Source organism: Periplaneta americana, chromosome 15, assembly GCF_040183065.1.
Source record: "Periplaneta americana isolate PAMFEO1 chromosome 15, P.americana_PAMFEO1_priV1, whole genome shotgun sequence".
NCBI lineage: Eukaryota > Metazoa > Arthropoda > Insecta > Blattodea > Blattidae > Periplaneta > Periplaneta americana.
This window is the reverse complement of record NC_091131.1, coordinates 22,905,540-22,933,184: the sequence shown is the minus strand read 5'-3', so window position 1 is coordinate 22,933,184 and position 27,645 is coordinate 22,905,540. Positions and strand designations below refer to the sequence as shown.

Genomic DNA, 27,645 nt, shown 5'->3' with positions numbered 1-27,645 from the left:
GCAAGTAAAGAGATAGGTTTGGAAGTAAATCCCGAAAAGACAAAGTATATGATTATGTCTCGTGACGAGAATGTTGTACGAAATGGAAATATAAAAATTGGAAATTTGTTTTTTGAAGAGGTGGAGAAGTTCAAATATCTTGGAGCAACAGTAAAAAATATAAATGATATTTGGGAGGATATTAAACACAGAATAAATATGGGAAATGCCTGTTATTATTCGGTTGAGAAGCTTCTATCATCCAGTATGCTGTCAAAAAATCTGAAAGTTAGAATTTATAAAACTGTTATATTACCGGTTGTTCTTTATTGTTGTGAAACTTGGACTCTCACTCTGAGAGAGGAACATAGGTTAAGAGTGTTTGAGAATAAGGTGCTTAGGAAAATATTTGGGGCTACGAGGGATGAAGTTACAGGAGAATGGAGAAAGTTACACAACACAGAACTGCACGCATTCTATTCTTCACCTGACATAATTAGGAACATTAAATCCAGACGTTTGAGATGGGCTGGGCATGTAGAACGTATGGGAGAATCCAGAAATGCATATGGAGTGTTAGTTGGGAGGCCGGAGGGAAAAAGACCTTTAGGGAGGCCGAGACGTAGATGGGAAGATAATATTAAAATGGATTTGAGGGAGGTGGGATATGATGATAGAGAATGGATTAATCTTGCTCAGGATAGGGACCAATGGCGGGCTTATGTGAGGGTGGCAATGAACCTCTGGGTTCCTTAAAAGCCAGTAAGTAAGTAAGTAAGCTGCTAACGAAGGAATAAATGCGTTCTTGCCACACACTATACGTTTTCCCCATGTGATTCTAAATAAAGCTTATATCTGAGCTGTTCATTGACTATACATTCTTATATGTCGTGACATTTTCTCTACATATGTTCATGAAAGTGTAACAAAGAATAAATCTGTGCGTTTCAAATGAAGCATAGGACAACATCATGTACTGGCGTGGAGAAGGGTAAGTCATGTCTTGATGGTTTCTGAACTTGTGAAACGGGCCTGTTACATTGTAAAGTGGGCGGGTGGGATAGAGACGGAGATACTGCCATTAAGTTATTTATGGAACAATTCGTCCCGTCAGACTTGCTCTCATGGGTGTAAAAGTCGAGGCTCTTGTAAATTGGCTCACACTTCGATTAAAACAACGCGTTTCCATATAGACCTGAACTTCCCTTATCTTCCGCATTCTTCTTGATTCGCTTTAAGGTGCATCGGTTTTATTGTGGATCTAAGCGACAGTCTCATTCATTTTTAGCGAGTTTTTATAACCCTTTCAATCACAACTCTACACTTTTATAATAGTTTCTCTGAACAGATGAAACACACAAAATACGAATATGTTGCCGTGGTTTAGTTCTTAAGCCTGTTTCGGCTACATATGTAATAATGACACGTTTTCCTTTGTTCCTTCGTTCTTGTCACCACTTATATTGTGATTTTTTTTAAATTTTTATGTCTTTATTATTTTTGTTACTATCTGTATCACTTTTTAACTATGCTCTAGAATATGCCATTAGGAAATTCCAGGATAACAAAGAGGGTTTGGAATTGAACGGGTTACGTCAGCTACTTGTCTATGCGGATGACGTGAATATGTTAAGAAAAAATCCACAAACGATTAGAGAAAACACAGGAATTTTACTGGAAGCAAGTAAAGAGATAGGTTTGGAAATAAATCCCGGAAAGACAAAGTATATGATTATGTCTCGTGACGAGAATATTGTACGAAATGGAAATATAAAAATTGGAAATTTATCCTTTGAAGAGATGAAGTTCAAATATCTGGGAGCAACAGTAACAAATATAAATGATACTCGGGAGAATATTAAACACAGAATAAATATGAGAAATGCCTGTTATTATTCGGTTGAGAAACTTTTATCATCCAGTCTGCTGTCGAAAAATCTGAAAGTTAGAATTTATAAAACAAGTTATAGCCTATTACCGGTTGTTCTGTATGGTTGTGAAACTTGGACTCTCACTTTGAGAGAGGAACATAGGTCGAGGGTGTTTGAGAATAAGGTGCTTAGGAAAATATTTGGGGCTAAGAGGGATGAAGTTACAGAAGAATGGAGAAAGCTACACAACACAGAACTGCATGCATTGTATTCTTCACCTGACATGATTAGGAACATTAAATCCAGACGTTTGAGATGGCATTGCATGTAGCACGTATGGGTGAATCCAGAAATGCATATGGAATGTTAGTTGGGAGGCCGGAGGGAAGAAGACCTTTAGGGAGGCCGAGACGTAGATGGGAAGATAATATTAAAATGGATTTGAGGGAGGTGGGATATGATGATAGAGAATGGATTAATCTTGCCCAGGATAGGGACCAATGGCGAGCTTATGTGAGGGCGGCAATGAACCTTCGGGTTCCTTAAAAGCCAGTAAGTAAGTAAGTAAGTATCGGTATTACTTCTGTAATATCTCGTATTTTTTATACTTCCTGCTCTTTCATATCCTATCACCATTATTAAAATTCTTGTTGTAATCCGCAAATAGAGATAGTTCACAGAGGGAAGTGGCGAAAAGGAAGCATAATAGTTTATTGGAACTCTTACGAAGTTTGTAGTTTGAAGAGTAAGTACTACAAGTAAGTTGTAATGTAGACTGTTAAAATTTATGAATCGTTCTTTGAATCCTTCTTTCCGAATTCTAGAATTGTATTTGTGATTGTACTTCTGAGTACAAAAACATCGAAAATACAAAGTTTCAACAACAGTTGGACTCCGAAAATTCTTTTTCTACATCATCATGAAAGCCTGAAATGTCAAGCGTAAATATATATTTAATTATATACACACATATACACAGACTATATATATATATATATATATATATATATATATGCGTGTGTGTGTGGAGTAACGGTTAGCGCGTCTAGCCGCGAAACCAGGTGGCCTGGTTTCGATTCCCGGTCGGGGCAAGTTACCTGGTTGAGGTTTGTTCCGAGGTTTTCCCTCAACCCTTTACGAGCAAATGCTGGATAACTATAAGTGCTGGACTCCGTACTCATTTCACTGGCATTATCACCTTCATATCATTCAGACGCTAAATAACCTAAGATGTTGATAAAGCGTCGTCAAATAACCTAGTAAAATAATAATAATAATAATAATAATAATAATAATAATAATAATAATAATGAATATATATATATATATATATATATATCGTCTCTGGGAATACGAATGCCTTCCATTTGTGAATTGTAGAAGTCATGAAGTAGAGTGCATTGTCCAGGTTACTAAAAAACGCTAAGGGATTGGTGTGTAAGGATTAAAAAAAATTAAATTAGGGTTTATTTAACGACGCTCGCAACTGCAGAGCTTATATCAGCGTCGCCGGTGTGCCGGAATTTTGTCCCGCAGGAGTTCTTTTACATGCTAGTAAATCTACTGACATGAGCCTGTCGCATTTAAACACACTTAAATGCCATCGACCTGGGCCAGGATCGAACCCGCAACCTCGAGCACAGAAGGCCAGCGCCATACCGACTACGCTACCCAGGCCGATTGTAAGGATTAATTAATTTGTTAGTTGATTACTGGAGGGGAATTACATGATTAATTCATCCACAGTGTGAACTTCAAATAGTATGCAACAAAACTTGACAATGAAAAAGTTGCTGTCAAAATGCGAAAGCAAATACAATTAATGTGCTGATACTGAAATGAGTGCTGGTTAACACAGAATATTTTCGCGTTAGTAATTACTGTAAGAAAGATACATTAGTAAAGCAAGGACAATCTACATTTCAAAACACAAAATATAAAATGAATCACAACAATAACACTTGAGAAGCAACACATCTGTGCAATGCAGACATGACATAACATTCGTCGGCAAAATGGCGTCTACCGTGCAGATCTCGATTTGAAGGCCATGCTTACCTCGGGGAATTTTCAGCAAATGGTTTTTTCTGTTTAAGGAAATGTCCGAATTTTTATTTACTTAGCCCCACATTCGTTTCTGTAATTAGCCAAGCTGTGCCGTTATTTATCAGTGAATAATTAAAATCTCAATTTTAATTAATAATATCCAATTTCAGGTCTAATAATGAAGTATGTAAAATATTAAAATTGTAGCTAGCTGTTTTAATTGCAAAGTTGAAAATGAAAGTCGTTAAAGCACACAGGGCTTTCACTTTTATTAATTTTTGTTATGTGTAATATTACTGAATGTTACTCTGCAAACGGAAATCAATCCTCACAGTAATGTATTCGAGAAAGATACAATTTAATTTTCTCAATATGAAGTAACAAATCATTATTTTCAATTTCGATATAAAGCGCAGTTAAATTCACATTCAAATATGCAATACACTTGAAGTGATTAACTTGCATTATCGTCTGGTTTTCTGAATTCCTCTTGTGCAGAATTCATACAATTCTCCACTCATAATTAATTAATTAATTCATTAATGTATTCGTCTAAATAAAGAATAAAGTTTTGTCATCTGTTTATATTTTAAAATACAATATATTCAGAATATATTTTATTTGGAATTACAAGTGATTGGTAGGTTCAAATTTAATAATTTATCTGTCCCTCTTATGAGAAACTTACATATTGATAAAACTATGATCTCACAAGCAAACATTCTAATGGAGGCAGATAAAAAAAGTTATTTTTTTCTTTCACCATGTTAATAATGTCAAAAGGAGTGCTTATACAAATGTTGGCCACTCGATCGCAATTACTAGGGCCGTAAAAATAATTTCGTCAGGGGCCGTTAACAGAAATGAAACACAATTTCACTGGAAAAATTTATTGGAACAGACACGATAATTGCTTAGCTATTTTTCAACATATTCCCCATCGGAATTGAGACATTTGTCATATCATGGGATCGACAGAGAGGTGCAGACTGCTGTCAAACGCTGGTTCCGATCCCAGGCGGCTGACTTATACGACACAAGGTACAAAAATTTATCCCATAATATGACAAATGTCTCAGTTCTAGTGGGGGATATGTTGGCAAATAGCACAACAATTGCCGTATCTGTTTCAATAAATCATTGCATGCAATTGTGATTTTCTTTTCTGTAAACGGCCCCAGGGAAAACCACTTTCTGGACGGCTCGTAATTGCGGTCGAGTGGTTAAAATTTGTACAAGCACATCTTTTGACATTATTAACATGGTGAAAGAAAAAAAAATAACTTTTTTATCTGCCCCCATCAGAATGTTTGCTTGTCAGCTGTAGAATGAAGACTTCGCAAATTCACACTTGAAGAAATTTGTCACGTCAGTTATTGTTCGATTGGAAACATAAATGAAACGTTAAATTTGCGAAATGATTTTATTCTAATGTGAGTTACCATTTAGCATTCTCTTTGCTTTGTATAAATTAAGATTACTATTTATTATAAACTGAACATATGTATTTTTGTAACGACGAGAATCTTTTTACCAATAAAATTAATTATCAGGACATAAGTATTAAAATATTGAGATTTTCAAATGTTATGAGGTCTACTGATTTGCAGCTTAAATTTTACTTCCCTCCGAAATAGAATCATGGTATAGAGTCATGATTTGCTGCTATAGTTTCATTTTGTTACTATGGTCTTAACGACCGTTTTAAACAGTTTCATGGACCTTCTTTCAATACTGAGGAATATGCAAATAAAGCTAAGTTCCCTTGATAGTCATTAGTAAGAAGAAATCGTTTAACATACGCGTTTTTTTTTTTTTTTGCACGTCACATATAGTAAAGTAGGAAGCATGACCTTGAACGTTATAACAGAAATGCAGGCGAGGTGCAGGTCAACAAAAATAACACAATCAATTCAACATTCCTAGCACTCCAATACTTCAAAAGTTCGCCGTCTTACCTGTCGGTGTGGTCGAATTCTTGGCTGCAAAAAGTAAAGATCATATAAATTAACACGCTACATTAGCAGAACTGTTGGTCATAACACCAAAACACATTTTACCAATGGTGAACATAGTATAGCCAAGTAGGGACTGTATGTTACTTAATCTTAAAATTCATTTCGGAGATAATGCTTAAATGCTGCGTGGTTGGGCACCTAAGCAATGAATATCAGTTTCTACTGTCAGCTTCAGATCATTTAGCGCTGAAACAACAATGGAGAATGAGGAAGTTTTAAACAGATTGTTCATTCTTGAATACACTCTTTTATCACTTATATAATCACTGATGAACTGTTGAGTTATTTGAATAAATAAATATCGACTTAACTGTGTTAACATAAATTTTTGGTTTTGTTACCTGATTGACTATTTTCGATGTTGTTTGCATCATCCTATAAATCCTAGTGAATTCCAGCGCTATCTTTTGTTTTCTTGTTGTGGTGGGATGTGTTCATGATTGTATCGAAAATGATGTGTGTTCTGAAATTCAATTGAATGTAGAGGATGTGTTGTGGATGTGTTTTAATATGTGTCTATCCAGAAACTGGATACTCTAGAACAATAGGAATAAATCCTGGATGAAAATGGCGATGAAAATGTTCATGCAAAATTTTGGCGGAAGAATTTTTAATTGTACAATATTACAATACTGTATTTTGCAAATAAATGTTACTCCTGTGATCATAGCTCGAGCTATCCGCACGCTTCTTTAAAATTAAGAATTTTTAATTCAGACCACCTCCCTCGTAGTTTTATTTTTTATTGTAAAATTTTGTTTTAATTATCTTTCTGTAATGCAGGAATTATTTCTGCGTTATATTGTATTACTTCAAAATGTCGTAACAGATTATCGTTTATCGATTACTCGTATTTTTATTGTAAAATGTTGTTTCAATTATCTTTCGGTAATGTGGGAATTATTTCTGCGTTATATTGTATTACTTCAAAATGTCGTAACAAATTATCGTTTATCGATTACTCGTATTTTTATTGTAAAATTTTGTTTCAATTATCTTTCGGTAATGTGGGAATTATTTCTGCGTTACATTGTATTACTTCAAAATGTCGTAAAAGATTATCGTTTATCGATTACTCGTATATTTATTGCAAAATTTTGTTTCAATTATCTTTCTGTAATGTGGGAATTATTTCTGCGTTATATTGTATTACTTCAAAATGTCGTAACAAATTATCGTTTATCGATTACTCGTATTTTTATTGTAAAATTTTGTTTCAATTATCTTTCTGTAATGTGGGAATTATTTCTGCGTTATATTGTATTACTTCAAAATGTCGTAACAAATTATCGTTTATCGATTACTCGTATATTTATTGTAAAATTTTGTTTCAATTATCTTTCTGTAATGTGGGAATTATTTCTGCGTTATATTGTATTACTTCAAAATGTCGTAAAAGATTATCGTTTATCGATTGCTCGCATTTTATGGCTTGTTGGTTACAATGATAAACAGTGTGTTGTGCAGTGTTGCCCAATTGTTCAACTAAAATTTCTTCGGACGAAATTTTGTCACTGACATTTTTGTTTACTTTTTCGTTCAGGATTCTCACTATGTGCGCGAATTTTGGGACTTTATAAGTGTAGACTATATAGAGAACTCTGTTTTATAGTTTTCCACAAAAGAGAATTCAATAACGTTGAAATTAAAGGTCTGCTTTGTAGAATAACGTAATCTTCATTGCATAATACTGGTAATTCTGTGTATGTTAAATGGAAAAAAAACCTTATCTTGCTTGCAATAGATTGAAATGCGGGTGTTACCTGTTAATGGCTAAAAAATACTTCATTTATTTAAAAGAAAATCTGTTTCTCGGCGAGTAAGGCCAATATTTCAGAAGTTACCCTCGATCTAAGGAAATTGTGGACGAGGAATAAAAAAGAAACGCTGATCTTGTTAACTACACTCATTCACACAAAAAATACATAACTTGTATAGATTAGACAGAGGAAAATTTTAAAATTGATTTATGGCGTGTGTTAGGTCAGATAGAACCCATTCCGATGCTCTTTTTAGGTCATCACTTTTGTCCTCGTTTTCTCGGGGTTTGTGGCGATACAAAGTATAAAATTACGAAATTGTAATGCTCGTGCATTACAAGTATGTAAATGGGGAACTAGAACATTGATAGCGTCCAACATTTCACGACCAAAAAAGAACAATACGATTCAGATTCTGTTTCTTACGTATTACTGAAAAAAAATGGTAGGATATTTTATTATGAAGCTAAATGTTTAGTAGCCCGATCGTAATGAAGTAGACCAGCCGTGGCGAAAATGCGACTCACGAGCAAATTGTGGCTCGCAATGATAGCTGTGCATTTCTCTTGCTTCTAACCTTCCCCAATCCCCACCCTCTCACTCACTGGAGTCAAACTCCGTTCCAATTCTATTTGTCTCTGACCTGCGAGTGGCATATGTCTCTCTCGAAACCATGTACCTCTACAAAAACGAAAGTTTCAAGTAGGCTGGGAGGACGCATTTTTTTTTTTGCTACCAATATGATGAGAATATTAAATGTATGATTTGTTCACAAGTATTACGAGGAAAACTGCTGTATAACATAAAACTGCATTATACTAGGCCTACATGTTATTGATCAAACATTAAAAGGTTAAGTATTGTTATCATCATCATCATCATCATCATCATCATCATCATCTCTGTACGTCAACTCTTTTTCAGGAGATGTACGAATAATGCGGTTAGTTTTTCAATTTACACTCACTGATTTACAATGTGATGTTAAAGGAAAGCTAGATATAAGGACTTGACAAATGTTGAACTTTCAAATCTTTGTTAAAAAATAAATATCCGAAGCTTCGTTCTTTCGCTTGCTCTGTTGAAGCCATGTTCGCTACAACTTACGTTTGTGACAAATTATTTTCAACAATTAAAATATTAAAAACCAAATTTAGATCACGATTAACAGACAAATATCTTCGTCATCAACTACGATTGGCAGTAAGTGACACAATTCCTTATTTTGAAACTTTGTCGCGGAGACATTCTGAAGACAGTTAATTTTAGGTTGTGATATTGTTCATTTATTGTTCATTTCTTTCTTCGTTACACGTACTAAACATTAGTTTGTAGCCTTGCACTGTATAAAATTATATTTAAGTGCTTGACGTAAGGAAAATGAAAATCCGTTAATAAGTCAGACAGTTGCTTCACTTCCCCTTCGGGTGTTCGCCCCCTCCGTAGGTGCTATGCACTTTGCAGGTTACACAGTGGCACGGCGCACGATTACATTTTCGCCACGGCTGAAATAGACCCATTTTCATATAGGTAAGTAGGATAGTTTCAGATTTAACAGACATTACTGGCATTTGACTTGCCTAAAAAACTGTACGCTGCGCTAGTGATTCCACAAATTCCACAGAACACTTGGCGGGAGGTTGAATACCACAGGGTAACTCAAGGCACACACATTGAGTTTCATTCATCATTCTCCGAAACTCGGAGAGTTTTTGCATCAAGTTATGTAAGAAATTATGTTAATAAACCATTATTTAAACTTGAAATTATCACTTATTTCTCGATCCCTCTAAGCGGGTCACGGTGTATTATGGATATGGAGAAGAATGGAGCGTGTGAAATGGACAGACAGAATAAGAAATGAAGCTGTGTTGGAAAGAGTGGGTGAAGAAAGAATAAAGCTGAAACTGATCAGGAAGAGAAAAGAATTGGTTGAGTCACTGGCTGAGAAGAAACTGCCTCTGAAGGGTGCACTGCAGGAAATGGTGAACGGGAGAAATATTCGGGGTAGAAGAAGACATCAGATTATAGACAACATTAAGATACATTAATTATATGCGGAGACTAAGAGGAAGGCAGAAAATGTAAAAGATTGGATAATACTGAGTTTGCAGCGAAGGACCTGTCCTCTGTAAGAAAACTATGAATTAATTAATTAATTAATTAATTAAGGCCTTATATCAACCATTTCCTGGCCGCGAAACCAGGTGGCCCGGGTTCGATTCCCGGTCGGGACAAGTTACCTGATTGAGGTTTTTTCCGGGGTTTTTCTCTCAACCCAATATGAGCAAATGCTGAGTAACTTTCGGTGCTGGACCCCGGACTCATTTCACCGGCATTATCACCTTCATCTCATTCAGACGCTAAATAACCTGAGATGTTGATAAAGCGTCGTAAAATAACCTACTAAAGAAATCAACCATTTCTTCATATAAAACTTGTAGATTCTGTTTTTCAAGTCGATTGAATTTGCTGCTTAGGTTAATGTAATTAAATTTAATGTTATTAAGAGATTTGGGACAACTTACTAATAATATCTTATGCAACGAGCCTATAATGGTAGTCAATTCAGATGCGATTATGTTTATGAAATGAGCGTAAGCGAGTGACATAATTTTCATACGGGCGTCTTAATTACCATTAATTTAGGTAAGATGCTTACGACTGTTTTTATTCGACCATAATTAAATGTCTGGCATGTAGCACGTATGGGCGAATCCAGAAATGCATATAGAGTGTTAGTTGGAAGGCCGGAGGGAAAAAGACTTTTAGAGAGGCCGAGAAGTAGATGGGAGGACCTATTAAAATGGATTTGAGGGAGGTGGGATGTGATGATAGAGAATGGATTGATCTCGCTCAGGATAGGGACCAATGGCGGGCTTATGTGAGGGCGGCAATGAACCTCCGGGTTCCTTAAAAGCCAGTAAGTAAGTAAGTATAATTAAATGTCTAAGTTTTGAGTTTTTACAAATATCTTACCTTGTTATTTTAGCGGTAACGAAATGGTGAACATGCGTGTATTTTCAGCGTGTTCTCGACTATTGCAACAGATGGCATGAGTGTGAGTGTCTTTTCACCGTGTTCCCGAGTAGAGCAGCAGATGGCAGGCGAGTACGCTGTATTTATTTATTTTTTGCAGGGCTTTGATTTGTAGATATTAACCTCAACGCAGCACACGTTAAAACACAGGAAATGAACTCAATTGATTAGAATATTAAAATTAACATGAACAGAATTTAGTTTATTTTAAATATAAATGTAAATTTAAATTATTGTTTATTTAACGACGCTCGCAACTGCCGAGGTTATATCAGCGTAGCCGGTGTGTCGAAATTTTGTCCCGCAGAAGTTCTTTTACTTGCCAGTAAATCCACTGACATGAGCCTGTCGCATTTAAGCACACTCAAATATCATTGACCTCGAGCATAAAAGGCCAGCGCTATACTGACTACGATACCCAGGCCGACTTTTAAATATATGTTGTTGATTGTGCAGTTTGTGAACTTTATCTTGGGAATGACTCCCAGTGAAATGTTTGAAGTTGGGTTAATGTTTATTTGAGTGATTCGATCTATTACCTATTTCTCATAAACTGATGACAATTTTCGAAAAGTTTAAACTTCCATTAGACCACATGATTGGAATACGCAAAGTTAGAAATTGAAAGCCCTTAATGTCGTTTGAACAGGTTTTCATAATGTAACAAACTTTCTGTTATGCAAAATGTATAACATAATGAAATTTATAATGACTATTACACTTTTACTACGCCATACTACTTTTTTCCAGTAAAACAGTACGAAAGGACGTCTTCCAACCAATTATGGCTGCTTATAGCACAATTTTATCGCTTCCCTAGCATTTGTTTAATTTTATCGCTTCCCTAGCATTTGTTTGTTTTTATCACTACCCTAGCATTTGTTTCTTTGTTTGCACCACATTTCGAACTGCAAATTCTTTACGGTACTATAAAATATGTTTTGCGATCGTAATTTGTTTCCCGCATAGATAGTTGAGTCCACGCTTGTGGAGTTACTGTCAGCGCGTCTGGCCGCGAAACCAGATGGCCCGGGTTCGAATCCCGGTCGGGACAAGTTACCTGGTTGAGGTTTTTTCCGGGGTTTTCCCTCAACCCAATACAAGCAAATGCTGGGTAACTTTCGGTGCTGGACCCTGGACTCATTTCACCTTCATTTCATTCAGACGCTAAATAACCTAGATGTTGATACAGCATCGTAAAATATCCCAATAAATAAAAAATAAAAATAGATAGTTGACTGAAAATGGCGGCTCCGTTCAAACATTTTGGTGAAGGTAATATTAATGAAATAGAATTTTAGTAAGTCAATTAATATCTATTTTATTGTATTAGATTACTTTACTTCTTCTAATCTTTATATACTTTCTTCTGTTTTTATTACCTCCTTACCATTTGTTTCTTTGTTTGCCAACATTTCAAACTGCAAATTCTTTACGGTACTATATGAGAAGATAAGAAAGAGGGTACTGTAAAACATGCTTTGCTATCGTCATTTGTTTATAGCATAGAAAGTCAACTGAAAATGGCGACTCCGTTCAAATGTTTTCGTGAAGCTAACGTTAGTGAAATAGAATTTCACTAAGTCACTTAATATTTTATTGTATTAGAGTACTTTATTTCTTCTAATCTTTATATACTTTCTTCCAATCGTGTAATAGTTAATTAAATCCCACTTGAGTTTTGATTTTCTCTAGATAAATCAAAACCTCTAGTGGGATTACTGTTGGTAAAAAAAAATAAATTGTAAGGTTTAATTTAGAAGAAAGAACTCGTTTTTCACTTTAATAAGTCTCTGAATTCAATGTCATGTTAACCTTCCTTGCCTTCGAGTCTCAGAATCTATTGAAACCCAAAACTGTTGTCTGGCGAACATACAGATTCCGTGATATGTATACAAAAAGTCGTTGCGGCTTTGGGTTCGAATTCCTGCAGGTGCTGATGTTCGATTCTTGTGGTCACCATGATTTCCTTGAAATCTTCTATTCCTTCTATAAAGCGATTGTGTACCTTACGCAACATATTTTGAGACTATTGTCAAGTATTGCGCATAAACATAGATTTCATTTTTATGCAAATTTATCGAAAAAACAACTAATACCAGTCTATAATTATCAGTGGCGTAGCAAGAAATTTTCAGCAGGGGAAGCTAACTCAAATTGTCTTCCATGTACATATGAGATAACGTAATGGAAAAATATAGTCTTAAAATAAATAGTAGTCAATGTCAAGTCAGCAGTCCGAAGACTGGCTGGAACCTCGTAAGTAACACTAATAAGGCATCACCTCGAATGGTACGTAGTAAAATATGATTTCACGGTTTACACATATCTCTAACAAATAGACACGTATACGTATAACATTAGCTCACTCTCTGTCATATTTAGAGAAAGCACAATATTAACGGTCAATAAATACAGTATTAGTAATTACATAAGTATGCGTCTGTCTTGGTTGTGTCCTTCATTGATAGCAAGGGAGTCGGTCGTTTCTTTTTTAAATCACACTTTTGTTCATAAGTCAGTCTTGATAATGGAATAGTCCTAAAATGCAAGTAAATTAGTGTCAGCAACAGTTATTTCACTTCTTATTTATTATATCAGCCACAGTGCACACTAACACTTCAACTGAACACAACTCACGAAAGGGATAACTCTGAAACTAAATTATTTTCAATGTTAAAGCTAGCTTCTTGCGAGCCTCGCGACCAGGGTAGTTTTGAAAGAAAGAGATGAAAAATCTGCGGGGTGGATTAAACAGAAGAATGAGGGGATTGGCAGCTGGTGTGTGCAGGCTTCATGTTTACTGCTGCATCATAAATCATCCTGAGCTGCCGCATCACAATATTTAACGCGTAAATATAAATTGTATTAAAATTAATAAATAATTTTGTTCATGAACTGCGGGTTTGTTATGAAATTATTATTAACTGGGGAAGCTGAGCTTTTTAGCTTACATCGACGCTACGCCACTGATAATTATATACGCTGTAGTTGTGCTGTGACAATATCGTGATGCCTAGCGTCCCTTGTGAGGCGTGTGCCATCGTTTTATTTGAAGTCTTCAGTATTAGACCACTCGTTTATAACATGAACAAACAGGTGTTGCATCAGATATGTACGTTTTCCATTATACAACGTTCAGCTTATGAAATCCTGTTGTACAGAGAACAGCTGCCTTCTACATTGATATTTTTCTCTTTGATGCTAACTCAGGCGGAAATAGACTAAGCTCGAAGTTCGAGACTGCATATTCACGAATGATCTGGCAATATTGCATGCCATGAAGATCACAGGATTTGTATGGCAGACTCAGACTGTTAGGTCTTCTGCAATTATTTCACTGTCAGATCAGCGGGCGACAATTTAAAAGAAAGAATAATATTGCGCTATTCCGTGTCCAGATTCTATCTGTTGCTAGGGGGATGTAGACTTATTTACTGATCTCTGACTCTCATTCTCGTATTATTCTACAGGATGAAGAAAACTCCGCTATACTACCACGCGGAAGTTCTTTTTTTCTGTCCACCAAGAAAGCTGCACGTATTCTTTGTTGACAGGTATGCTCTGCGTAAACACGCGCGTTTTACGTTCCACATGTTGGTAAGGTCGCTAATAGAGAAATTTCCTATAATAGTATAGCGAAGTTCTACTCAATCCGTCTCTACCTATCAAGGATTTTTAACAGAGGTCTGCATCGGACGTTTTCGCACGAGCGCCAAGTACTTCATAGCATAATCCGATAGGTAGCGCACAAATTGTCGCGAGCGATAATTCCTCGAACGGTATAAGCCGAGCGTTAGACATTCGTTCTTTTTACAGTGATGAACTGTGTAGTAACATCATAGATGTTCATCATTTCAAAACTTTGCAGTGTTTAACTAACCTGTCCATAGTACAACTACAAAACTTGCTTTAAAATGTAATATAAATGTTGTAGGTAAATGTGTCCCCCCCCACCCCCACACAGGAGTGATTTTGTTTTTGCCATATCTGATAGATGTTATTGGATGTAAATGTAATTATTATAAACGGAGAACACAATCACGATAATGCAAGAAATGTATCAAGTTTTCTAGTATTAATAATAATAATAATAATAATAATAATAATAATAATAATCTCTAATAATCAGTGTATCAATCTTTGCGTCTATAACAGTTGTGCATCATGATTATTCGTTTTATTATATTTTCTGTGACGTTATCTCTGTACTAATATTGTTATTAATCTACTGCCATATCAATAATATTTTGTAAAAAGTTTCTACATTGTCGCAGTATATAGGCGGAACACTGTGTATGGATCTACCATATTATATAGTCCACACCTGTGGAGTAGCGGTCAGCGCGTCTGGCCGCGAAACCAGGTGGCCCGGGTTCGATTCCTGGTCGGGGCAAGTTACCTGGTTGAGGTTTTTTCCGGGGTTTTCCCTCAACCCAATATGAGCAAATGCTGGGTAACTTTCGGTGTTGGACCCCGGATTCATTTCACCGGTATTATCACCTTCATCTCATTCAGACGCTAAATAACCTAAGCTGTTGATAAAGCGTCGTAAAATAACCTACTAAAATAAATAAAAACCATATTATATATGTGGTAAATCAAATATTGAATAATTATTAACTAGGAATAATAACTGTATATCGAAGTTTTTCATACTATCTTATTTATAACTTCATGTTACTATTTTGGTACGTTCCATTAGACGTTTGTCATAAACGCAGAAAATAAAGCCTTATTTTTACCGTGTGAACAAAACATATGTGTATCTTATCTGTCGCCTTCCATACAAGCTAAGACATGTCGGTGAGATGACCTTGTACTGTGCATCTATTTATTACGAGCGTATCACGACCGATCTTATCTCACTCGAGCGTGCGACATTCGACCGAGTTCAAGCGAGCGATTTAACTCCAATGCAGCACTCTGATTTTTAATATCGCAATCGAGTTTCACTCTTAACCTATATTATACAGGGCTTTCTTTTCAAAACTTCCCAGTCTAAATAACTAATTATTTAAATTGAATTAAGTTTAAACAAAAAACAAGGCAATTTAGATATTGAAGAGGAAGTCTGAAAACAGCCTTAATTACATTTTAGTTTTCATCCCTAACCCCCAGCCTCCCCCACTTTGAAATTTCAAATGACACCCCTATTTTTTTTATTCTTAAATATGAAAGAGCATTCAATTGTTTATACATCTCATTCATTTGTTTTCACATCTTTTATTTTCTGTCGTCGCCTGGCAACCTGGATTGTTGTTATTGTTGATTAGAGCTGAAGAGAATAAAGCCACAAAAACTTATTGAGCATTTCATGTAATAATTGTATTTGTGTATTAAATTATTTTAATAAATATGTATAAATGTATAAAAATTGGAGATTTATCCTTCGAAGAGGTGGAAAAATTCAAATATCTTGGAGCAACAGTAACAAATCTAAATGACACTCGGGAGGAAATTAAACGCAGAATAAATATGGGAAATGCCTGTTATTATTCGGTTCAGAAGCTTTTGTCATCTAGTCTTCTGTCAAAAAGTCAAAGTTAGAATTTATAAAACAGTTATATTACCAGTTGTTCTGTATGGTTGTGAAACTTGGACTCTCACTTTGAGAGAGGAACAGAGATTAAGGGTGTTTGAGAATAAGGTTCTTAGGAAAATATTTGGGGCTAAGAGGGATGAAGTTACAGGAGAATGGAGAAAGTTACACAACGCAGAGCTGCACGCATTGTATACTTCACCTGACATAATTAGGAACATAAAATCCAGACGTTTGAGATGGGCAGGACATGTAGCACGTATGGGCGAATCCAGAAATGCATATAGAGTGTTAGTTGGGAGGCCGGAGGGAAAAAGACCTTTGGGGAGGCCGAGACGTAGATGGGAAGATAATATTAAAATGGATTTGAGGGAGGTAGGATATGATGGTAGAGACTGGATTAATCTTGCTCAGGATAGGGACCAATGGCGGGCTTATGTGAGGGCGGCAATGAACCTACGGGTTCCTTAAAAGCCAGTAAGTAAGTATACCCTTCAAGAGAGAACATAAATAATCCATATTGATTAAATTTAGGAAATTACACAAAATAAGCTGTTTTTTCATCCTGCAATCGACTCATAATAACAAAAATACAGTTTTCCAGGCGACAATAGAAAGCAAAAGATGCGAAACAAATGAGGTGTATAAACAGTTGAATGCTCTTTCATATTTAAGTATAAAAATATGCTATTTGAAATTTCAACGTGGGGTGACTGAGGGTAGGGGGTGAAATCTAAAATGCAATTGAGCCTGGTTTCACACTTCCCTCTCAATATTTAAATTGTCATGTTTTTTTTTTGTTTAAATTGAATCTAATTAAATAATTAGTATTTATTTAAACTGGAAAGTTTTGAAATGAAAGCTCTGTATGTTTATATAATGTTTTTCTCAGTCTACAATAGACTGACATAGGTAAGTCTCCCGGAACGTTAGGTCTGCACGACTCGTGGTCTTCACCTGCTGTTACTATAATGAATGGATTTATCGCGCCATATTGTCCACATCAGACGCCACGAGCGATCGGATCACCATTCACATGTAAAACACGATTGTTAAGTACTATATCGAGATACGGCCTTCTTCGACAATAATCTATTTTCACTGGCACTAAAATGCATATTATTATTATTATTATTATTATTATTATTATTATTATTATTATTATTATTATTATTATTATTAGACTTACGCTAGCTGGACGGAGTTACATAACAACAGATCATCCAGCAATTTTGGAAAAAATGAGATTTTGGTGTTATATGCATGCAGGCAGATTTTGAAACTCTTTGAAAAAATATCTGAACACATGGTCTCTTATTTTTCACTCTCAATATTGAGTTTCAGTTCGTGCTCACTTGCTTTTCCTCACTTTGTATTCTGCGATAACAGACCAACACATAGTTTGTTATTGCAAAATTTGCACCATATTTATTATGATGACTATTACACTTTTACTACGTCACACTACTTTTGACCAATAAAACGGTACGAAAGGACGCCTTTCAACCAATCATGGCTGCTTATCGCACAATTTTATCGCGTCCCTAGCATTTGTTTAATTTAATCGCTTCCCTAGAATTTATTTTTATCACTACCCTAGCATTTGTAAATAAAAAGAAAACAGAAAATTACAAACCACTCCAGTCGATGCACAGCACTTTCAAATATGACTCGCATTGGCATTCAAGAATAAGAATTAATAAAGATCACTAGTCATAGTTATGCATCTTCCCTAAAACCCTATTTACAAATAAATGAAGAGCACCATTCCGAAATCCTGAATAAGTTGAGTAATACACCATGTATATCAACGAGTTCACTTCTTTTACGCACACATCAACTGAACCACCAACTACTAAAACATTCAAATTTGAAAATTGTACTTTCAATAATTGTTCCTTTTCAAATGATTCATGTTTATTTTTTATTTCATCATCGTTAATTAAAACGTTTCTTGTTTATTTCATCGTCTCTAATTAAAACTTTTCTAACACTTGTTTATATTATTTAGGTTATATTATAGCTTCTGCTATATGATACTATGGATAGTCACGTATCAGAGATTGTTTAATACTAAGATTTATTGAAAATCATCTGTCAAGTGATGTTGATTACTGGGATCCGGATGATTGGAATGGAATGCAAATGTTTTAATAAAAATGAAACTGAATCAACAAAGCCTTCTTGACTAGTAACAGTCCACAGAGTTCAATGTGAGTTCCATAGTTGACACGACTGATAACAAGAAAACATCATCATAAAGCACTACTGCCATCTAGCGTAATGTTGAGATGGTACAATAATACATTTGAAGACAGTTGTGGGTCTACATCTGTGGAGTAACGGTCAGCGCGTCTGGCCGCGAAACCAGGTGGCCCGGGTTCGATTCCCGGTCGGGGCAAGTTACCTGGTTGAGGTTTTTTCCGGGGTATTCCCTCAACCCAATATGAGCAAATGATGGATAACTTTCGGTGTTGGACCCCGGACTCATTTCACTGGCATTAATCACCTTCATCTTATTCAGACGCTAAATAACCTAAGTTGTTGATAAAGCGTAGTAAAATAACCTACTAAAAGAAGACAGTTGTATTTTCGTAAGCCAATTAATATTTTATTATATTAGAGTACTTTGTTACTTCTACTCTTTATATATTTTCTTCTAATCGTGTAATAGTCAATTAAATCTCACTCAAGTTTTGATTTTCTCTAGATAAATCAAAACCTCTAGTGAGATTACTGCTGATAAAAGATGTCCTGTTTGGTACTGAAATTATTTTCTTCCATGCTTAGAGTCAATTATTGGATTTGAACAAAATTTGTACTATGAATTAATGATTAAATTGTAATAAATATCTCAGTAAGTCTGGAAAGTGATTTTGCTGGTTACTCTGTTGTTGCATAACTTCTTCCAATTGCTGCTACGCCGGATTATAATGTACTGTACTGTAGGGGAGAAGTGGGTACAGTAAGACAGGGAGAACAGTGAGACATTTTTTATTACATGATAAATTTTGATGTTGAGATGTTGGTAACAGTGGAGTTGTATGTTGCATGAGTAAAGTAACAGTATTTTCATACTCGATTTGATTCTAGTTACAAAGGTGAGTGATGAAAAAATAATTCGTAATTTTTCACTCTAGAAGTAAAATTTTGGCTTGTGTTTAATGAAGGTTATATTGGATATACAAATGAGGTATAAATATGAATGTTTTGTTACCTAATACTATGGTATTTGAGATTATGTTTGGCAAAGTTTCGCCTTTCTTGTTTTAATTTTGAAGTGATGGCGTCATATTTAAATGAACTATGCGTAAAGGGAACAGTAGACATGCCATGAAGGGTACACTGAGACGTCTCACTGTTCCCATGTACCAATGATTTGCAAAAATAAACTGTAATTATATTACACTTACCAGTAACTAACATTAAAAATGAACATACTAGTAACCAATTTAGGAACTGTAGCTTAAAATAATGGATACATTACATTTTAATGGCTTCATAAATAAAAAAAAATATTCACAAAATTTAAGAAAACGTTAAAAAATAATAAAGAATTATATTAAATTATTATAATCATATGCTTTGTTTTCACCAAAAATGAATTTCATTTTTTCGCAAAAGTTTTAAATGTCATGGAAAATTCACTTTTCCAAATGTTCCAGATGTTTCAATGGTTTCGAAGTCAGACATCAAAATGATTCTAAATAAGCCTACAGAACATGTCAAGATAAAGAGACAGCAAGGTTTTGTTTTCTTTTGAAATAAATGTAAATCAATTCAATGTCCGTTAATAGACACTGTGGTGTCTCACTGTACCCTCCTGAATGGGAACAGTGAGACATTTGCATTTTTTTTTGACAAACACGTATTGTATAATATGTCCTTTATCTATTAACATTTTTGTTTATGTATTATTATACTCCATGTTTTAATGCCTATTTCTATTGCACTTGATTTTAAAAATACTTGCAATTTCACTTGCATACATATGTCTTAATATTTTGTGTCTCACTGTACCCACTACTCCCCTATGTGATGTAAGGCGAAAGTTAAATACGAAGAAGCTATAACGGACGAAGTGTAGGCCTACTGTATACCCACGCTTCATGGAAGGGAGATATTTCCCCATTTTTCTGAGCTGTATCCTGAGCGTTACCTCTTGATCAACAGGAAAGGATTACTTTTATTATATCATTGCCCATTATGAGGTAACATCTCTCGAGATTCAGATTTTTTCCGAGGTATCATCGACCTTTACTGGTGGTTGAACTTCAGTATTTCCATTGGAGCGTAGACTTGTGCCAATTATGCCTGGAGAGTGAGTCGTGTGTACTTTAACCCGAGACTGTGTAAACAGTCTGGCTGCCGGTAGTATAGCAGACTGCTTGTCTGTAGTGTGGCATCTCGGGTGACATCCTATCAGCTCCTTTGTTGCCTCCATGTACCACAAACCTCGGCACAAGGACATTCCCACAACCTTCGTTTAATTTTCCGCACACCTTTCGTCTTCCTGCTGCGGTAGCATCTCGTCTGTCTCTGATATGATAAGACGGTGCCCGAGGCTTGTATATCGCTTATGGCCATCTAATAGCTGAGGGAAAATTACAGCACTCAAATCTCAATTGCAGGTGATATGGATTGTACTCCAAAAATGATAACCTAGGATTATTTTTCTGATTGTGTTTTTTTTAATGACTGGTCAGATGTGAAGCCTAGGTTAAATTGGAAGGTAAAATGCTAATTGTTAAAGGAAAACAACCCATTGTGGGAATTACTGTATGTACAATTAATTTACTTACTTACTTACTTACAAATGGCTTTTAAGGAACCCGAAGGTTCATTGCCGCCCTCACATAAGCCCGCCATCGGTCCCTATCCTGTGCAAGATTAAGCCAGTCTCTATCATCATACCCCACCTCCCTCAAATCCATTTTAATATTATCCTCCCATCTACGTCTCGGCCTCCCTAAAGGTCTTTTTCCCTCCGGTCTCCCAACTAACACTCTATATGCATTTCTGGATTCGCCCATACGTGCTACATGCCCTGCCCATCTCAAACGTCTGGATTTCAAGTTCCTAATTATGTCAGGTGAAGAATACAATGCGTGCAGTTCTGTGTTGTGTAACTTTCTCCATTCTCCTGTAACTTCATCCCGCTTAGCCCCAAATATTTTCCTAAGCACCTTATTCTCAAACACCCTTAACCTATGTTCCTCTCTCAGAGTGAGAGTCCTAGTTTCACAGCCATATAGAAGAACCGGTAATATAACTGTTTTATAAATTCTAACTTTCAGATTTTTGGACAGCAGACTGGATGATAAGAGCTTCTCAACCGAATAATAACACGCATTTCCCATATTTATTCTGCGTTTAATTTCCTCCCGAGTGTCATTTATATTTGTTACTGTTGCTCCAAGATATTTGAATTTTTCCACCTCTTCGAAGGCTAAATCTCCAATATTTATATTTCCATTTCGTACAATATTCCCGTCACGAGTCATAATCATATACTTTGTCTTTTCGGGATTTACTTCCAAACCGATCTCTTTACTTGCTTCAAGTAAAATTTCCGTGTTTTCCCTAACCGTTTGTGTATTTTCTCCTAACATATTCACGTCATCTGCATAGACAAGAAGCTGATGTAGCCCGTTCAATTCCAAACCCTGCCTGTTATCCTGAACTTTCCTAATGGCATATTCTAAAGCGAAGTTAAAAAGTAAAGGTGATAGTGCATCTCCCTGCTTTAGCCCGCAGTGAATTGGAAAAGGATCAGATAGAAACTGACCTATACGGACTCTGCTGTATGTTTCACTGAGACACATTTTAATTAATCGAACTAGTTTCTTGGGAATACCAAATTCAATAAGAATATCATATAATACTTCCCTCTTAACCGAGTCATATGCCTTTTTGAAATCTATGAATAACTGATGTACTGTACCCTTATACTCCCATTTTTTCTCCATTATCTGCCGAATACAAAAAATCTGATCAATAGTCGATCTATTACGCCGAAAACCGCATTGATGATCCCCAATAATTTCATCTACGTACGGAGTTAATCTCCTCAAAAGAATATTGGACAAAATTTTGTACGACGTCAACAAAAGTGATATTCCTCGAAAGTTACCACAGTTGGTTTTGTCCCCCTTTTTAAAAATAGGTACAATTATGGACTCCTTCCATTGTTCTGGTACAATTTCCTTTTCCCAAATAGCAAGTACAAGTTTATAAATTTCGCTATATAATGCACTTCCACCCTCTTGTATTAATTCTGCTGGAATTTGATCGATACCTGGAGACTTGTACTTTTTCAGATTTTCTATCGCAATTTCGACTTCTGAAAGCGTGGGTTCGGGTATAAATGGCTCAGCAGTTTGTATTTCAATATCGTCCCGATCATTTCTATTTGGCCTATGTACATTTAGTAGTTGCGCAAAATAGTTTTTCCATCTGTTTAGGATTGATGGAGAGTCTGCAAGCAAGTCACCATTCTCATCCTTGATCACGTTTACCCTTGACTGATATCCGTTCTTAAATTCCTTTATACCCTTATATAAATCTCGAATGTTTTTATTCTTACTATTTGTTTCTACCTCATTCAGTTTTTCCTTCAAGTAACCTCTCTTTTTATTCCTAAGTGTACGACTTGCTTCCCGTCTTTCATTGAAATAATTATCTCTCTTCTCCTCAACTGGATCCTGTAAGAATTTCAATTTTGCCTGTTTCCTTCTTTCTACTACCATGCAACAATCTTCATCAAACCACGGTTTCTTTTTCTTAGTTTCATAATAACCTATGCTCTGCTCAGCTGCAATTTTGATACTATCTCTGATATTTTCCCACACGCTATTAACATCTAATTCTTTCTCAACTTCGTCGGAACTTTCTAAAGTGGCAAACCTATTCGAAATTTCGACCTGATAATTTTGCTTAGCTTCCTCGTCCTTTAGTTTCAAAATATTGAATTTAGTAATATTAACTTGTTGCTCTACTCGCTAATAGGAGATTACTTGTTGTATTATGGGGAAGGAAACAATAATCACCAATTAGGAACAGGATTCTTTGTACATAAAAGAGTATGTACAATTAATTAAAGGAGTTAATTCATTTGAAAATTTGATAAAATCATCGGTACAAGTAGATAATTATACCTTTCGCCAGCATAATTTTATTATATTTCAACATTTTTTTCTCAGAATCTATAGATTAGAGTGCTGCATTGGAGTTAAATCGCTCGCTTGAACTCGGTCGAGTGTCGCAGCCTCGAGTGAGATACGATCGGTCGTAGATACGCTCGTAATAAATAGAAGCACAGTACAAGGTCATCTCACAGACATCTCTTATCTTGTATGGAAGGCGACAGATAAGATACACATATGTTTTACTCACACGGTAAAAATAAGGCTTTATTTTTTGCGTTTATGACAAACGTTTAATGGAACAGCCAATGGAACGTACCAAAACAGGAACATGAAGTTATAAATAAAATAGTATGAAAAACTTCGATATACAGTTATTATTGCTAATTATAATAATATGATAGGTCCATACATAGTGTTCCGCCTTTGGTTAAACGTACCAACGCTCTACCAACTGAGCTACCCGGGAACTATACAAGACACCGATCCAATTTTTTGCCCGGCCCCGGGACAATTTTTCCCTCGAAATTATTCAAATCAACTTTACAGGGAGTTCTACCTGATTTGCATAATACACGCACTGTACGTTACAGAAAACCACAATTTAAGTCACACAGAGTTAGTGTGCACTCAATGTTGGTTGCTTGACGGTTGTCAGCCCACGTTGAGTTCTGTGGATATAGAGGGAAAATTTGGATCGGTGTCTGGTAGAGTTCCCGGGTAGCTCAGTTGGTAGAGCGTTGGTACGTTTAACCAAAGGTCCCGGGTTCGATGCTGGCCCCGGAACAATTTTTCCCTTGAAATTATTCAGGAAAACTATTTATTTTACAGTATTTTCCTTTAATCAACAACACATTAAAATTCCTTAATGATAATTTTATAAAACTTTCTCTAGCTCTACGTACCTACTGCAATAAATCAAAGCACATGAAGAATGTATACTGCCAGTTAAATTTACTGCGATAGAATAACCGATGTTTATAGAATAGTCTGAACTTGAAATCAGTTTGTCGTTCTCTTGTTTCAATCGCATGGACGATTCAGCTGCATGCGATCACATTTAAAGCTAATGGGGAAAGCTGAAATCTGTCTACAAAATAGTTTAGTTTTAAACTTAATTTTTTTTTGGACATGTAGCAAAATATCACTTTCCGCCCGCGGAGAAGTTTGGGTCAATTGCGTTATATTTTTACAATTTGTGATTTGATCTTACAGTAGGTATATTAACCTCAACAGAATGCAGAAACGTGTAGGCCTACACATGTACAGGATTCAAAATCAATGCAGTGACGCAAAGATCAACGATCATTTCCGCTGTACTAGTATATGGGTAGTAAACGTTTTGTGGCGACAGTGAATTTTATACAGATTTCTCCTTAGCCTATCTGTGTGCGTCCGTGTTTTTACTTTTTAATAAGTACGATATGTTCTGTTCAAAAACATAATCCCAAACTGTGGAAGAGAGAGCTTCGTCAAAAGTAATGGTTTAGGTCATTTTAGGTTTTGACATCACTAGCTATTTTAGGCACAATAAAATTTACATATCTTGCTCGAACTTGTCAACTTTTAAAATTACTTAAAATGCTCACATTTAAGGGGGAATGGAACTGGATTTTGGATCATAATTGTTATTTTTCCACTTTATTACTTGGTCCTACACTTTAAAATGCCTGTACTAAAATTGTATCGATTTTAATTTTACAATGTTCTGAGAAATTGTGTAAACGTTTATGTTTTCCAAAAATGTACTAAACGACATTTCATACAAGTTGAAAGGATGCGAAGACATTTCTTTCCCCTTCTACTTGCCCTGAGTCCGTCAGTATAACAGACCTGTAGCTGTTACCTCTTATACCTGCACCCCCCCCCCCCCCAAGTTTTACACATAAGAAAATAAAATATTAAATAAAGTACATAAGTGAATATAAAATACAGTGACAAAAGTTTGACAATTACATGTTTATTTTAGTGTCGCTCTTACAATATTTTCAACTAATCATTAAATTAAGAAATGTTAGTTTGTATTATGAAGTCAGGGGGGGGGGGGGCGACACAGTGCAGATTGTCCCGTTGTGTATACTATACAGTAACAACTAGCGGTGAAGAAAACATTTATCTTCTGCTCTCAGTAGCTTTTTAATGTGCCAGTTGATATAAACAGCAATAAATTGAAATATTAACGCTTTGTATAGGCTTTCGAAATATAAATTACCGGTAAACATTTTCAATAATAAAATTTTGTCACTGCGTTGAAAGCCAATTAGTCGAACGTTAGTACGATGGACAGTAGCAGCTTCCCCTTCACTGATGGTAGAGAGAGTGGGTAGAGGGGAAAGCCTATCAACTAAACTGAAATGGGGTTTAATTTTGGGCAAAAAATCTGTATCCCTTTATTTTTACAATTTATTCCTTGATTTTTGCTCTTTAAAATGGCGTAATAAATGTTAATTGTTCGGTTTTCTGAGGAGGGGGCGTAGTATATGTATATATTTCTCATCTTAACGCTCTTATGTTTTTGAAATCTGTTAATTTTTGGAGATGGTGCAGTATTGCGAACTCGATACTTAAGAAACTGCTATGAAGCAGTGCAGAAACCGCTAAACTGCTATACCACAGTCTAGTATACACAGTCACGAAGCTTGAGTTGATGAGGTTGCTAGAAACAATAGACTGTGCTGGTATTATTTCGCATTGTCTGTAATGAGGCGATAGTAGCGATCCTAGTGCTTAGCAACTATCTATTGATGCATATTTATTACATATTGAGCTTCGTGACTGTATATACTAGACTATGACTACTGTCAATGTAAAATAAAAATTATTTTGCTGCTGTAAGTGCTAAAAAATACCCGCTAAATTCCTATATCAGCAATACAAATTTAATAAATATTACCCGCTAAACTAACACAGAAAAACGCCACATCTAGCGAGAAAACCGCTGAATTGGCAGCACTGGTTACAGGGAATAATGTAATGAAAATCTTTGAAAAATATACGATACGAGAGAATTATTTCTCAGTAAGGAAATAAATTAAATAGAGATTACTGCTTCAGCATGAAGTCAAGTTACGTGTACATGGGCTGTAACAAAAATCAGCTGTTTAGCTTCAAGGAAAAGTTCCTTATGTAAATTGAACATTGTTAAGATAGGCAATTCCGTATCCCCTTAATAACGATAAAATGGATCAAAATATACTATGGCATCCTAGAATAGTATCATTTTCTTGCATTATGTCTATTCTAATTATATTAACTGACAGTCCCGAAAAGACTAAGTATATGATTATGTCTCGTGACGAGAATATTGTTCGAAATGGAAATATAAAAATTGGAGATTTATCGTTCGAAGAGGTGGAAAAATTCAAATATCTTGGAGCAACAGTAACAAATATAAATTACACTCGGGAACGCAGAATAAATATGGGAAATGCGTGTTATTATTCGGTTGAGAAGCTTTTATCATCCAGTCTACTGTCAAAAATCAGAAAGTTAGAATTTATAAAACATTTATATTACCCGCTGTTCTGTGTGGCTGTGAAACTTGGACTCTCACTTTGAGAGAGAAACAGAGATTAAGGGTGTTTGAGAATAAGGTTCTTAGGAAAATATTTGGGGCTAAGAGGGATGAAGTTACAGGAGAATGAAGAAAGTTACACAACACAGAATTGCAAGCATTGTATTCTTCACCTAACATAATTAGGAACATTAAATCCAGACGTTTGAGATGGGCAGGGCATGTAACAGGTATGGGCGAAACCAGAAATGCATATAGAGTGTTAGTTGGGAGGCCGAGAAGTAGATGGGAAGATAATATTAAAATGGATTTGAGGGAGGTGGGATATGATGGTAGAGACTGGATTAATCTTGCTCAGGATAGGACCAATGGCGGGGTTGTGTGAGGGCGGCAATGAACCTCCGGGTTCGTTAAAAGCAAGTAAGTAAGTAAGTAAGAAAGTCTACTTATATATTAGTGTTTTTGTATGTATTGAAGCTACATTTCTGTATTTCTTTTGCGTGTCTTTATTTGCTCTGTGGCGTCTCTTGCTCCGACAAAGGAATTCTATCTACTGTACCTCTCTCCAAATAACGCTGCGAAAGGGACCCTTACGATAGCATTTAAATAAGAATATTATTTCTAAATCGTTTAATACGATGTTAAGAAGAACTGCACTTATTTGCTGCTTTCGCTTATCTCGTCACAAAGATAATCTGTATCTACTTTTTTTTGTAATATCGTTTGATTTT

General features: G+C 35.5%; 1 protein-coding gene across 4 annotated transcripts in view; it reads right to left on the bottom strand.

The window, feature by feature from the left end:
- LOC138714729 (uncharacterized) overlaps positions 1–27,645 on the bottom strand; it is a 153,306-nt gene that overhangs the window by 84,514 nt on the left and 41,147 nt on the right. For 3 of the 4 annotated variants that reach the window (XM_069846822.1, XM_069846821.1, XM_069846823.1), the window contains one exon: positions 5,855–5,878. The exons of the other annotated variant lie outside the window; for it this stretch is intronic. In XM_069846822.1, the coding sequence (XP_069702923.1) occupies positions 5,855–5,878 (24 nt within the window). The remainder of the gene's footprint in view (positions 1–5,854; positions 5,879–27,645) is intronic. 4 annotated transcript variants of the gene reach the window in all.